We start from the raw sequence: 13,728 nt of genomic DNA on the forward strand, positions 1-13,728 counted from the left end.
ACACTTTTACCAAAGTTATTGCACCATTTCCTAAAATATTTTCTCTGGCAGCCAGTTTTCGAAGTTGATGCCGCGTTGGGACAGGCCGAAGCCAAAGCCCGGCTGAGCGGACACAGATGCAGAGGAGGCAGCATATGTGCAATTTTGTAAGTCAGTGGACGACTTGGCTTGATGGAGAAGTCAACGTGCAGAGAAAATCGAAGCGAAATTCAGCACGCAATTTTTTGCAGAAGTGATGCGACTGTACAGTGTATATGCATTTGAAGTGCTTAGGTGCTTTCACATGTGCCTGATGCTATTGCTTTCATGGCATGGGTCATTTCGGGACTGAGTGTTCATGCCCCTGACTCCTAGATGCTGATGACTTAATTATTGGGAGCTCGTAATAACGTTTTTCCTTCTAGGTTAGCATAGGTTGTATGACTGTCGTCATTGTGTATTTTAAGGTTGTAGTATTTGGGCTTCGTTGTAAAAAGGGTAAGCTTAATCTCAGTCCAAACTAAGAGCAATGAATGATTAAACAAATTACTAAATAGTGTGCTGCATGATTGGTTTGTAGGATATCCCTTTTGCCAGACTGCCGAGATGCTCCTATTGCTATTAGCATATTTATCATGCAACCACTTATACCAAACAGCACAGCAGTACAGTCTGAAGAAAACATGTTTTCATCATCTTAGGAGTTAGAAGTATCACCTAATCTTGGAATAGGCTGCTGTGCTGTGACTGAAAAAATGGTCACAATCCATTATTCAAACCCAGAGTTGAAGTTTAGTGGGAAGATGGATGTAATGCATGAGAATCATGGATTTATTATTTGTTCAGATTATCATCCTCATCTGGTATTTTAACATGTACCCCTGTACCCCTTCCAAAGTGTCCATAACTGCATACCTCCTAAAGCACCATATGGGGATAATGTCTGGAGATTTATTCCATTTTAGTATGTGCACCTGTGCCCTGCCCCCCCCCCCCCCCTCCCTCCCCTTCCATAACGTGCACACTAACACACTAGACACAACCTGTGGTGTAACCAATCATTCCAGCTCTGGAAATGAAGTAATGCAGTGTTTTCTACTACCCAAATAACTTTGTCCCTTTACAGTGATTTTTAAGCTTCTTGAATCCTCTTGGAGACTTACATTTCCATTAGCACCACACAGCTTGTCATCTAAAATATTTGAACATGCTGTTGATATTGAAAACTCAGTGAAGCAGATGTGACATGTTCTACTGGAAAATAGGGGTCAACTGCTGTTGAACTGGAAGTAATCAATGATGACTATTTTTGCAGTGGGGTGGCTTCAGAATATAAAACAATGGCTGAAGAATAGCATAAATGATGTCTGCTGGGCTTCTGTAAACTTCCCTGACCTGAATAATGGATATAGTTGAAAGCTTCTATGGTGTATACCTACTATACTGCCAGAACCCTCGCTTCAAGGGCCGCACCTACATCGGCTATACGACCGACCCCAACCGGCGGATCAAGCAGCACAACAAGGGCCGGCATGCAGGCGGCGCCGGCCGCACCAGCAACCGCGGTCCATGGGAGATGGCGCTCATCGTGCACGGATTTCCCAACAGCATCGCCGCGTTGCGCTTCGAGTGGGCGTGGCAGAACCCGGCCCGCTCGCGCCGGCTGCGCCACGTGCCGGCCAAGCGGGCGCGCGAGGTCAAGTTCGACTACTGCCTGCGCGTGATGGCGGCCATGCTGCAGGCGGGCCCGTGGCGGCGGCTGCCGCTGACCGTACGCTGGCTGCGGCCCGAGTACCGGCGCCCGCTGCCCGCCGACTGCCTGCCGCCGCCGCACATGCCCGTCGTCCAGGGCGCCGTGCGGCCGGCCAAGGCCAAGGAGCGGACGGCGGCGGACGGCGAGCGGCTGGAGTGCGCGCTGTGCGGCGCCGGCGTGCCCGCCGCCGACGCGCTGACCTGTCTCAGCCCGCGGTGTCCGCTGGTGGCGCACCTCGTCTGCCTGGCCGACGAGCTGCTGCGTGGCTCCGCCTGCCTGCTGCCCGTGGAGGGCGCGTGTCCTGCCTGCGGCACGTCCCTCCTGTGGGGGGACCTGATCCGGAAGAAGAATGGCTGCTATGATTATCTGGACAGTGATGGGGCCGCCGGCGAGAGCGGAGAACATTGGGCAGACTGTCTTAGTCAGGAGTGTCCGGACTTGGAACATTGACATTGCATGATATTTAAGTAGACGAATTTATGCGTGTCATTTTATAATGTATGCCATACGCTTTTGTCATATGTCCTGTATGCTCAGTGGAGGTCAGTCCGCTTTGGCCTCAACACACCTTATCTCTTCTACTGGATGCGTTACTTTGTTCCGGGTGTGCATTTATTTTAAATTGCAACATTTGTCATCTAGCAGTGTATGTAAAGAATGCTCCCGAAATGTAACAAAACTAAACTAGTGCTGAGGCCCCTGATTATTTGTTTTGGAGGGGGAGGGGGGGGGGAAGAAGAGAATGCTTCCGAACTGTCTCCTCTGGATAATAACTATTTTGTCGTGCTCGTGTTGTATGGCGTGGGGCTTTATCAATGGTGTTGATTCAGTGTACTGTTTTGGAAATAAATCGATACCTTCACAGTGGTATATCCAATTCTCATGAGCGTTAGCCAAAAGCGGAGATTTTACGGATCTAGTTCCCTTTGTTTTAATGCTTGCGCGGGCTTTGTGGTGTTGTGGGTCAGATATGGATGGGCGGCCAAAAAACAGAGGGAGGGAGACCCCTGGCTATCTAGGGAGACCCAAGGCTACAGAGAGACACTAAACTGAGGCAAAACGTGGCCTGCTGTTGGGGAGGGAGAACCTGCTCAACATACGTACGTACGAAACATACATGGCTTGACACTCGTGCTGACTATGCAGGTAGGTAGGGACCGAGCACTGCTGGCTGCGCACACAGGTACGGACCGAGTACGGGGTTCTGTACTGCAGCAGACAGCAGGCTGGCCACGCTCGCCACTCGGACTAACGACGGAGGCACAACCACGGGGCACAAGGTCATTTGAGATCAAAGCGCTTTGTGGTGGCTTTGAGCTTACGGCTACCACGCGCATCATCATCGTCATCATCATCGTTAAGTTTTACGCGATCTGCTCGCTGAATGAATACAGGTGCCACTGACGGTTTGTTCGTTTGGGACTGGGTGCGAAGACACCCCGATGTACATGCCGCCACATTGCGAATTAGTCTGGTAAGCATACCTTTCACTTTTCATACCATTTCATGTTTAAAGTTCGCCGCATGAGCTTGCAAAACACAATCATATTCGCCATAAATGTATCCGTTACCAGCCCGTTGGTGGTATGCACCTAATGCAAGCGACTTTCTTATTTTCTGTACGAATATTTCGATGTTCTGGTTGACAGCGCCACAGGGGCGGGGGGGGGGGGCAAAGCGGAGACCTGCCTCCCCTCCCCTTCCCCCCCCCCCCCCCCCCAACTGCGAGCTGGGGCCTGGCGGGTGGCCGAACTAAAGGTTTTACTCAGTCTGTTCCGGGACTGTCTCAGGCTATTCAAAGACCTTCTTAGACCACGTGCGGCCCCTTTTAGTTTGAATGAGGGACCTGTCGTGTTAGAACAGCCTGTTAACCTCTGATGAAGGTATTCTTGGACTGGCGGCTGACTGGGGCCCTCAGGACGGTGGAGCGGCTCCTAGGCCCAGCCGGGCAGCGGCGGATCCTGAGGGGACACGGAGTCATGCCACTTTGTCCATGGACTCATAAGCGTTGAAGGGCCTACCGGACCCTGTCCGGCGGTTCACCGGGCCCGCCACCACTAGGCCCTCGGCTCCACCATCGGACCCCACCACCACCACCGGGTCCCTGTCCGGCGGTTCTGGAGGCCCCAGAGCACCCGAAGGATCGCACAGGGGCACTGTGTCACCCAAACAGCCATGGCCCAATTAGGTAACTAAGGGTCTCCTCCGCGCGACCGGGAGATATCTAACCACGACCGAGATCCATTGGGTCGAGCCAGGGGTCCTAGGGCTAACTGCTACCTTAGGACTAGCCAAGATTTTCTCAGTTCGAACGGGGACCCGTTGGTCAGACCGAACGAAATCCTTCTGGATCGGGGTAAAGACTATTGTCAGGCTGACCGAGGGCCTCTCTTCTCAGACCAACTGAGGGGTGAGGGCCCTACACCTTAACCGAGGACCTTTCCACCTGACCTGACCAGCCTTCAGGCGGTCGATGTCGTGGTCGCGAGGTTGAATTCACACATCCCCGAGTGTTCCTTGGTGGACACGCGTCACAAGGGGAACTTCGACAGACATTTGCCTGTCGCGGTGTCATGGATCAGCCTGCCGTGATGTGTGACTGATGCAGTGTTACGTCAGTAGATTCTTCAACACTGGATGGGAGTTGCATGGATGCAAGCGGGAGTAGAATGCGATGTTGGCTGAAAATTGCTTTCAAATCGGACATTCACCTCGGTGTTTTGTGAACCTGGTGCTTTTTGTGTCTCATCGCATGCATCTATCGTCTGGGTCGTTGAAACCAAATAAGATTCTCAATGTAACTGGACCGAGCTTAAAATACGGCTGCAATGCTTAATACGCATTATTTTGAGTTCGGTTATAAGCGAGTGGTTATACGTGCGGAAACGAGAACAACAGAAACAACATAGGTGTAGACTTTGTAATATTGCAATCCGTAGCAGGCACGTTTTTGCCAAGGGCCCATTTTCTGCAAAAGCTGCCCTCCCCCGAACCAAAAATCCTCGGCGCTGGCCCGTCCGTTGCCCCTCAGCATTGCACTGGGCGTCTAGCAACCCGCCGTGAATCAAAGTCTTGGCGCTAGTGGCGTCACGCTGAAGTTGAAAATCACGGATGATAAAGACAATGAAACGAAAATCATCGTACTGTTTTACCTCTATGCGTCCTTAAGTGGGCAGACTTGGTAGAAGAACCCTTTCCTAAATCTTTGTAAGGTTCATTCACTTGCTATTGTATCATGACACAATAAATTTATAATCTAAGTGACATATGAAGTTTCAAATGTTGTTGGCGTCACCTTATTTTTTCGAGCACGCTCCTGTCGGCATCGATGCGCCCGAGCATGCACATGCATGCATCATTTAGTCGCCCCGTGTTAGACCGATACACTCCCAAACCTGCGCAGATGAGTCAAAACATGCCTCCGAGACAATGCATGGTGGTAATATTGCAATCGTGAGATGATGTTCTCGTATGGGTAAACGGTAGTTGAAACGCAACGTTGTGTAGTGGTTGGGACGTTTATGCACTTGTGGTATCTGTGGAATGTCAGACGGTGGTATTCAGGGCGTGATGACAACAGATTTGAGTTAAAGCTGTTAAAAATAGCTGGAGCAGTAGTTAAAAGCTCTAAGAGGAATAATTGTTAGAATATCACCCTCATCAGGCAATATCGTTTTGTGTTGAGCGGCTTGGTGTTCCAACTCCGTCCTGGTGGCTCAGTTGGTTAGAGCGCCTGCCTTCCGATTCACCCACCCGTGGCGGGGTGGGTTCGAGTCGCTTTAGGCCCTATTTGTCCTTGACAGGCATGGCCTGCGGCCGGTGGCAGCGGTCGCACTAAAAAGGTCAGTTGACGCCAGAGGGCAGGACGGACCGTGCCGAGCATTGCGGCACGTTAAGCTTCCGCCACGAAATTCTGCTGTTGCCTGGAATTGCGTGATCGGATGGTAGGGGTCAGGGCTCACACCACAAGCACTGCTTAATGGGAGTGCTGATCCCAGAAATCTATCCATTCAAAGGACTTGGATCAAATTTGTAAGAGAAAAACAACTCATTTTGTGCTAAATTCGATTTTCTTTATAAGCAGAGGAATACTTTCAAATTTGAATGATCTCACCAGTTACAAAGGTGGCTATGTCCCTGGATAAGAATCTAGGCTGAAAAAATCAACCATCTATGCTGGACACCTTTGTGACATGGATGCACTGCACCCCACTCTTATGTGCACCAGTCTCTTGGTTTCATTTTTATACCTAAAGATTTTAACAATTTACAATGAGACTAAAGGATAACAGTTTTTGATTTTCCAGACTGGCTGCAAACTGTACAAGTGCCTGCTTTTTGCTTATGCTCAGTATCATTAAAGCTGCATAGCATTTCATGGTGGAGTTCCAGGATGATCATGTGGTCTGTTTATGCTAGAATGCATCATTAAACTTAAGACAGCAATGAACAAGCAGGACTCTGTTTATTACTTGTACCTGACAGTGTCAAAGATGCACAACATGTTGTGGTGTGTTTCAGGGCTGACCATGGAGGCCACTTCTGCTGAGAATTGTTGTGAAGCTTTGGACAAGCTGACATCTATCTTATATGAAGGTAATGCACAGAAATGTAGAACATCATGTGTCATTGCTGTTTTTAACCAAATTGTTGTGGGGCATGATTTTGTAATATTCTTATGTTCTGTGGTATTCATGGCTTAAAATAATAATTCAAGGTAGTCTCTGTAGTTCTGCTAGCATGTTTTGCAGGCTAACATGCCATTCTTGGTGCACATGTGCTGTACATACATGCACATCACTTCTTGCATGATCTGTTGTCCAGGAGAAAAGCCAGAATACCAAGATGCTCTGGAGCACAGACTGGCATTACTGACCAGCTGGATTCAGCTAGAAAGAAACAAAGTGCTCAAGGAGTCATTGGAGCACCTATTAGGATCAGATGATTTCCAGTCACAAGAGGAAAGTAATCCCAAGTAAGTTGAAACTTGTATTGCTGCCTTGTCATCCAACATGGTTTTCAGTTACTTGAAAGTGCTGAACATTTGCTATTCTGTATGCTGTGATGTGCTGGTCTCAGTTGGCTGTGGCATAAGATATGCTTTGGCTTGAATCAAGGGCTCTCATGATGAAGCCATCACCACTGGCATAAGTGATGGACCCCTCCTTCCTATCTGCCTCTTTTCTCCAGCCTCACCACAAGTCCCTGTAGTTTCAGATTTTCCCTGACTGTGCTGGCCCTGCTCGAGTGCCTGCGTCGCGCGCTGGCGGCCGCGCGCGCCGGGCCGCAGCCGCCGGCGCCAGCAGGCGCGCCACCCGCCGGCGCGCTGAGCGTGGCGCGCCGGCGGGTGGCGGCGCGTGGCGTCCAGTTCGCGGTGGTGCTGGCGGTGCTGCCGGCGCTGCCGGCCGGCGCCGGCGTACCGCTCGAGCGGCGCTCCGAAGTTCTCCGGCGCCGTGAGGGCGGCCAGCGCACGCGCCGCCGACCAGTACCAGGTGAGTGTGCAGGCGTGGGCGACGGTGGGGTGTTCTGTGCTGTTGAGGATTCTTACAACTGGCAGCTCAATCACCAGTGTCTATGGCGGTTGTCACCCAACTTTAAAAAAATGAGGCAGGTTGAATCAGCAGAGGAGTCAAGGCTTGGTACTGGTTTGGGGTAGGTCGGGTGGCTCGCTGTCTTGGTCGCTCGCTCAGCCATTCTCTGCTTGGAGTTGTGAAGATGTTCACATATTATGCTAAGAACAAGCCTGAACAAAGGAAAAATACTGGTGTAGGTGACAGCTATCCTGTGTGAAGAATGACTGTGTTGATAACAATCGTAGCTTGCTTGTGTAGCCCATGTCCTGGTTAACGTGGATAGCGTGAGCTGAACTCCTATATGATCTCATGCCCTCAGCACATCCCCGAACTCTCTCCATTATCTACGATCACACACGTCCTTTTCTTCAGTCAATTTTTGAGCAAACGATTTGAAGAGCATCACTTTGCACTATACGCAAATGAAATAGCACGATTTCGTCCAATAATGTCATGCAGTCGTTGCCAAGCCGCACGGTGGCGTTAGCCGACCCCCCCCCCCCCCCCCCGCCTCACGCCACTCCTAACGCCGCGCCGCTTCAGCGTCGTGATCACGCGGTGCTGGCGCTGGAGCGTCTGCTCTCGCTGACCGAGGAGCCGGCGCTGGCGGACGCCGTGCTGGGCGCGCACCTGGGTGACCTGCTGGCGCTGCTGCTGCTGGTCACGGCGGCGCCGCTGGCCCAGCCGGGCAGCCGCGGCATGACGGAGCAGCGACGCAGCGGGCTGCTGCGCCAGCGCCAGCGCCTGGCGCCGCAGCTGCCGGCGCTGCTGGCGCGCGTGCCCGACAGCAGGGCCGTCCGCGAGCTGTTGCTGCTGCAGCGCTGCGCTGCTGAAGCGGTACGCGGTGCCGGCCCGGCCGAGGCCGGTGCCGGAGGCAGAGATGACAGTGTCTGCTGTTGCCTCGTGCCGAGCCTTTTGTAGACCGATGACTCTTTGTTTTTTATGTTTTTATATCGTGACATGCTTCCGTAGACAGGTCTGCTTTTTGGCCAGTTTCTTCTGCTGCATGGCCACATAGGTCGTAGGTGACCATCTTTTAAATCACGAGCGTGTTAACGTACGCTATACCAAATGTTAGTCGGATATGGAGATTATATGTGTACATTTGTTGTCAGATCAGGCCAGCGATCATCTTGTCCGATCCCTTTGGAAGCGTGTCGCGGTGCGTCGATGCGATATGATGCACCTTAATTAGGAGCATCTGTCCGTGTCTGTGTGCTCACGTCTCACGCGGCGTCGGTACCACGCAGCGCCCACCGCGCCGCTGGATGCACGAGCGCACCACCTGGTGGGTGTTCCAGTACGTGCGCCGGCCGGGCGGCCTGGCGCGCGTCATCGACGGTCTGCTCCAGTTCTGGGGCCAGGACGGCTGGACGATGTCGAGCTGCCACGCCTGCAGGTGCGCCCTGGCCCGCGGCGCCCCGGCCCACGGCGCCCGGCCTGCGGTGCCCCTGGCCCTCGGCACCCTGGCCCCGCGGCACCCTGGCCCGCGGCACCCTGCCATCGGCACCCTGGCCCTCGGCACCCTGGCCCTCGGGCACCTGGCCCTCGGCACCTTGCCCGCGGCACCCGGCCCACGGCGCCCGGCCTGCGGCACGCGGCACGCGGCCGCGGCCCGCGGCCGCGGCACACGGCACCCGGCGCGCGGCCCGTGGACCGTCAGAGACGCTGTGCCGGTGCAGCAGCTAGCTCAGCGAGACCGTAGTTTGTGGTTGTCCGCGTGTAGGGCGATATTTTGCTACAATGTTTGAGTGCTTTGTATGTACTCATGCTCAAAGTGGCTGGGCTGATTGGATAGACGTCTCTGTTTCTGCCTTTAGTGGGCCTATTCAAGACCAGGCCATGAACATCAATGACTGTTGTCTTGTTGCCTTCCTTCGTTTTCTTTTGGATTGTTAAATCACGCATTAGTAGACAATCTCTACCCTGATTTCTGGATGACACCTCCAAAGGCTGCCACTCCCATCGCAGCTGCTAACGCCGGCAGGAAAGTCCCATTCTAAGTGATAGAGACGATTGCTTTCAGACAGACAGAATCAATGCAAGTGATCTGCCATGTGGATCCGACGCATGTCATCACTGCCGTATTTTATTCCAGACATCTAGTGGGCGGAATAAACTGTTGGGTCGCTGTGTTCTCACTGCTTAGTGCACGATCGCCACGTTCTGTTTCAGGCGGCAGCAAAGTTGTTGGTCTCGCCTCATCCCGATTTCAATAATGAGGAATATTTACACATCTGGCTGCAGAGGTGAGCGGCATCAATAGTCCTGTTTACCGTATCTAAAGCTCTTATCACCGTATAAAGCTGCCTGTTTACTGTGTCTAAGCTTATTTAGTACACCTGTGCTTTTCGCAGTGATGATCTCCATCGACCCATTCATTGACTTGTTCTTTCGTGTGTCGTGTGATATGCACGTGTACGTAATGTGACATATTTAACGTTGCCCATCTATCTGCGTTTACTTTGTTAACTGAGATTACACGGTAAATAGGTGCACTGTATGTCACTTGTAAGCTTCTGTTTAATGGCATGCGCTTGCGATTATCAAAGTTGCGTTTGATATTGCCCACACACCTCGTAATTTCTCGCCAGCGTCCGTTGATGGCCGTGTGCCTAAGTTCATGTCCTACCTTGTCTTTACTGATTTTCCGAGTCAACTCGCGCCGTGTTGGCAGGTGCTCTCCCTGCTGCGGATCCCCCGCGCGGAGGTGCGCGTCACCACACTGCGCGTGGCTGGCGCGCTCACCAACTGTCTGTGGGACTCGCCGGCCGCCCGCGGCTGCGTGCGGTCCGGCATCCTGCAGCCGCTGCTCGGGCCACTGACGGTCGCCAAGCCAGGCGGGTCCACTGGGTCTGACATCACGCCCACCCTACCGTCAGAGTGTGACGTCACTGACGGCGTGACGGCCGCCTGGCAGCTGCTTGTGGCCGGCCTGGAGCCGGACAGCGACTGCCTGGATGGCCTGCGGCCGTACGGCGCCGCCCTGTTCCAGTTGTTCGCGGCCGTGCACGGCGGTGTCAGTCATCTGCGCACGCCCTGTCGCGAGCTGCTGGAGCGGCTGCTGCGCCGACTAGGCCGCGGTCCGGACGTGCTGGACGCGGTGCTGCTGGGGCACGAGCTGGATAGCTGCCGACGCTTCGTCGCCGGCGACGAGGGCGGCGTCAGAACCGAGCCCGTGCCGCCGGACGAGGCCGACAACTGGCTGATCAGCGACGACGCCGCGGCGGCGGCGTTTGCGGCGCTGCTCGGCGGCGTAGACGCGCCGGACCTCGTCGCCGACGTGCTGGCCGCGCTTCTGGAGCGCATGCGGGACGTGATGACACTGGACCTGGCTGCCGTGGGCGTGGCGCCACCGCTGTCGGCCGGCGACGCGCTGCGCGCCTGGGAGCAGGAACGCGGCGCGCGGCGCCTCGCCTTCCGCCGCGGCCTGCTGACGCTGCGCACGCTGGCCGCGCTGGCCGAGTCGGAGCAGGCGCAGCGTGGGCTGCAGGACGTCGACCGCCTGCTGCCCGTGATCGGTGCGCTGCTCGATGCGTTCGCGGCGGAGGCGGCTGAGCCGGGCTTGTTGCGTGAGGAGACGGCTTGCCTGGCGCTGGGCGTGCTGGCGGGCGCGCTGGCCGGCGAGGCCAGCACGTCGGCCGTGTGGGCGGCTGCGCGCCGCCTCCTACCGACGCTCGAGCGGCTGACTGCAGAGGCCGGCGCCGAGCGCGTGCGAGACATGGCCGCCGACGTGCGCGAGCTCATCCTCACCAACGGCGTGGTGGACCGGCACACGGTGACGGCCGAGCGGTACGGTGCGCGGCGCGGGGCGGCCGATCCGCGCACGGCCGGGACGGGCCAGCAGGGCCGGCCCGGCGGCGACCAGAGCCGAGCAGAGCCGCCGACGCCCCTCGCCGGTCTCGACGATCGGTTATGTTTTGCTCGGACGCGGGAAAGCAGGCCGCCGCCGTCGCCGGGTATCCCCGGCCCGCAGTCCCGAGCGGAGCCTCGTGCTGTCCTTGACGCGCCGCCGCCGCCGCCGTTGCCGCCGCCGCCGCTGCCGCCGCAGCCGGGCTCTGCCCAGAGCGAGCCGGAACGCGAACCGCCGCCGGCCGCCGAGCTGACCTACCAGCGCGCCATGTACGACCTGGTGGACCCGCTGCTGCCGGTGCGCGCGCACGCGCTAATCGCGCTCAGCCAGCTGTTGGAGCGCCGAGACCCGGAGACGTGGCGCCACCGTCGCCAGCTGCTGCACGTGTTCCAGGTACGTACGGCGGCACGGACGAGCGTGAGGGGCGTGTTCGGATGGGCACTGATCATTGAGTGGAGTCAAGAGGCCCGGCGCCGGTAAGGGGCTGTTTCGGTTCAAATGAAGCGCATGCGGGTTGACGGATTCCGAGCGTGAAATGTGATCATTTGGCACTTGCGTTTTGTGGTCGTTGGATCGCGGCACGCCTGGCCGCGATCACCCGCTCTTTGATTTGTAAGGTTAGCACATGACAAACTGGACATTCCAGTTGAACGTTCTTTTGTTCGTGCCGATACCAGTCGACGAGCTGAATGGTGCTGCGTTATCTGGCTGAACGTCCCGCACACACACAGACAACGCGCGCATACTTTGTGGGCCGAGCGTACAGTACCACACCCAACGACCCGCCCGCACGGCACACACATGCACACGGAGAACCCGATGCACCGGCGAACCTCTGTGGCTGCGCCGGTGACGCCGGCGCGCTCTGACGGCCGCCTGGCGCCGGCGCCGCAGGAGAAGCTGTCCGACGACGACTCTTACGTGTACCTGGCGGCGGTGCGCGGCCTGGCGTGCCTGGCCGACCTCTGCACGGACCAGGTGGTGGCCGGCCTGTGCCAGCAGTACACGGCCGCCGAGCGCGACCCAGACACCCGGCTCAAGCTTGGCGAGGCCATCGTGCTGATGGTCCGCAACCTCGGTGAGACGCGCACTGGGCCGGGGTACCGGCGGTGAGCGGGTGGTCGAGGGCAGGTGTGGAAGGCAAGCTGGAGTCGACGCGTCTTAGGAATGGGCTGTCGTGGAAAAGATCGGAGGAAAGGAAGACAAATTTGTGGATGTTGCGGCTTGCCAGCGTTTATGTTGCAGTGGTTTGTGAGCTGATGAATTCATTTTCGGTATATTTGGCACGTTCTTTTTGGATCGCAAAACCAATTTTCGCGCAACATTGTCGTGAAGAAGTATTCCCTCGTCTCTATCCTCTTGCGGCCTAAGCACTTGTACAGTGGACTGAATTACTGTCGTGGCAAATCGTATGAGAGCGTGGAGTAGGTACCTATTTGTATGTGCAATGATATGTTAATGCACGAATTCCACTTACGTCGAAGCCTAGTAACGTAGGCTTTGGCTCGTAAACTTCAGTGAGGATCATCATCTCCAAATGTTCGCGGCACGCATGTCGGTAAAGTTTTGAACGGCACGGCGAGCTCTTGCGGTTGGAATTTGGAATTGACATGGCATCGGGAGATCCGTGGGCGGCGACGTAAGTCTTATAAATGGTGATGTCTGTGCCTGTCTTGACCCTCTTGTGAGTGGAATGGTCAGAATAATTGACTTCCTGTGTGCCGTAGGTGACCCAGATGCCCTTTCTGTTGGCGTGTACGATGATGTATAGTCCCGTGCACTCATTTCAGGGTACACTTAAATAGCCGCAGGCCGCGCCCTTACCCATGTCTAGCACATCCTGCAGCGAACCCATCGTGGCCACGCCGACAGTTGCCCGGCGGCAGTCGCCGGCGGGTCAGACGGCGGTCCTCGTCCGGTGCGGAGGGCTGCGAGCCCGGCGCCGGCGGCTCCGTGACCTGTCGACGCGCCCCGTGACCTGCCGACGTGTCCCCGTGACCTGCCGACGTGTCCCCAGGCGACATGGCGCCCCGGTACCGGGAGCGGCTGCTCGGCACCTTCCTGGCCGGCTGCCGGGATGGCGACCACCTGCTGCGCGCCTCCAGCCTCTCCAGCCTGGCCGAGGTGTGCCGCCTGCTGCGTTTCTCGCTGGCCGGCGCCGTGCACGAGGTGGGTGGGCTGCCGCGGCGGCGTTCCGCGGGTCTTGCCGGTCGCTGGCCGGTACTGTGCACGGGGAGGGGGGTGCTGCGGCGGCATTCCGCACGCGGTCTTGCCAGTGCGGGGTGGAGCGTGTGAAAGGCTCCGCCGGCTCGTGGAGGTTGGAGGTTCGTGATGTACGGTGTGGTGTTGCGTGACAGTCTGTGACGTGTGATGTGATGTGATGCTGACAACGGCGGAGTTGGTCGGGAAGCATTCCGCACAGCGATCCTTCACAGGACTTGCTGTGGGTTTTTTGAGACACATGGTCCTGGGGTCATTGGAGCTTAATGAGTGTTACGCCAGGCGTCATGGGTGTAGCTCAGCAATCAACACGCTGTGAGTCAGTGCAGGAAATGACTGAATGTACCGAA

The 13,728-nt window shown here is 56.0% G+C and overlaps 2 protein-coding genes across 2 annotated transcripts in view; both read left to right on the plus strand.

Moving 5' to 3' along the window:
* The first annotated feature begins 90 nt into the window (after window positions 1-90).
* The window catches only part of LOC119099477 (structure-specific endonuclease subunit slx1-like), a 16,550-nt gene continuing 2,912 nt past the window's right edge, over window positions 91-13,728 (plus strand). The window contains exon 1 of the mRNA XM_037222636.1: window positions 91-146. The gene's annotated coding sequence lies outside the window, so the exon portion shown is untranslated. The remainder of the gene's footprint in view (window positions 147-13,728) is intronic.
* Window positions 153-2,424, plus strand: LOC119099476 (structure-specific endonuclease subunit slx1-like). The gene is made up of 2 exons (XM_037222635.1): window positions 153-232; window positions 1,295-2,424. The coding sequence occupies exon 2, from the start codon at window positions 1,382-1,384 to the stop codon at window positions 2,180-2,182; it is 801 nt and encodes a 266-aa protein (XP_037078530.1). The 5' UTR covers window positions 153-232; window positions 1,295-1,381; the 3' UTR covers window positions 2,183-2,424.

The sequence above is a fragment of the Pollicipes pollicipes genome, unplaced genomic scaffold (assembly GCF_011947565.3).
Source record: "Pollicipes pollicipes isolate AB1234 unplaced genomic scaffold, Ppol_2.1 Scaffold_4740;HRSCAF=5597_pilon_pilon_pilon, whole genome shotgun sequence".
In the NCBI taxonomy this organism is placed as follows: domain Eukaryota; kingdom Metazoa; phylum Arthropoda; class Thecostraca; order Pollicipedomorpha; family Pollicipedidae; genus Pollicipes; species Pollicipes pollicipes.

Coding starts and splice junctions, on each gene's coding strand:
- LOC119099476 (XM_037222635.1), top strand. CDS start 1,382: ATGGATATAGTTGAAAGCTTCTATGGTGTATACCTACTATACTGCCAG.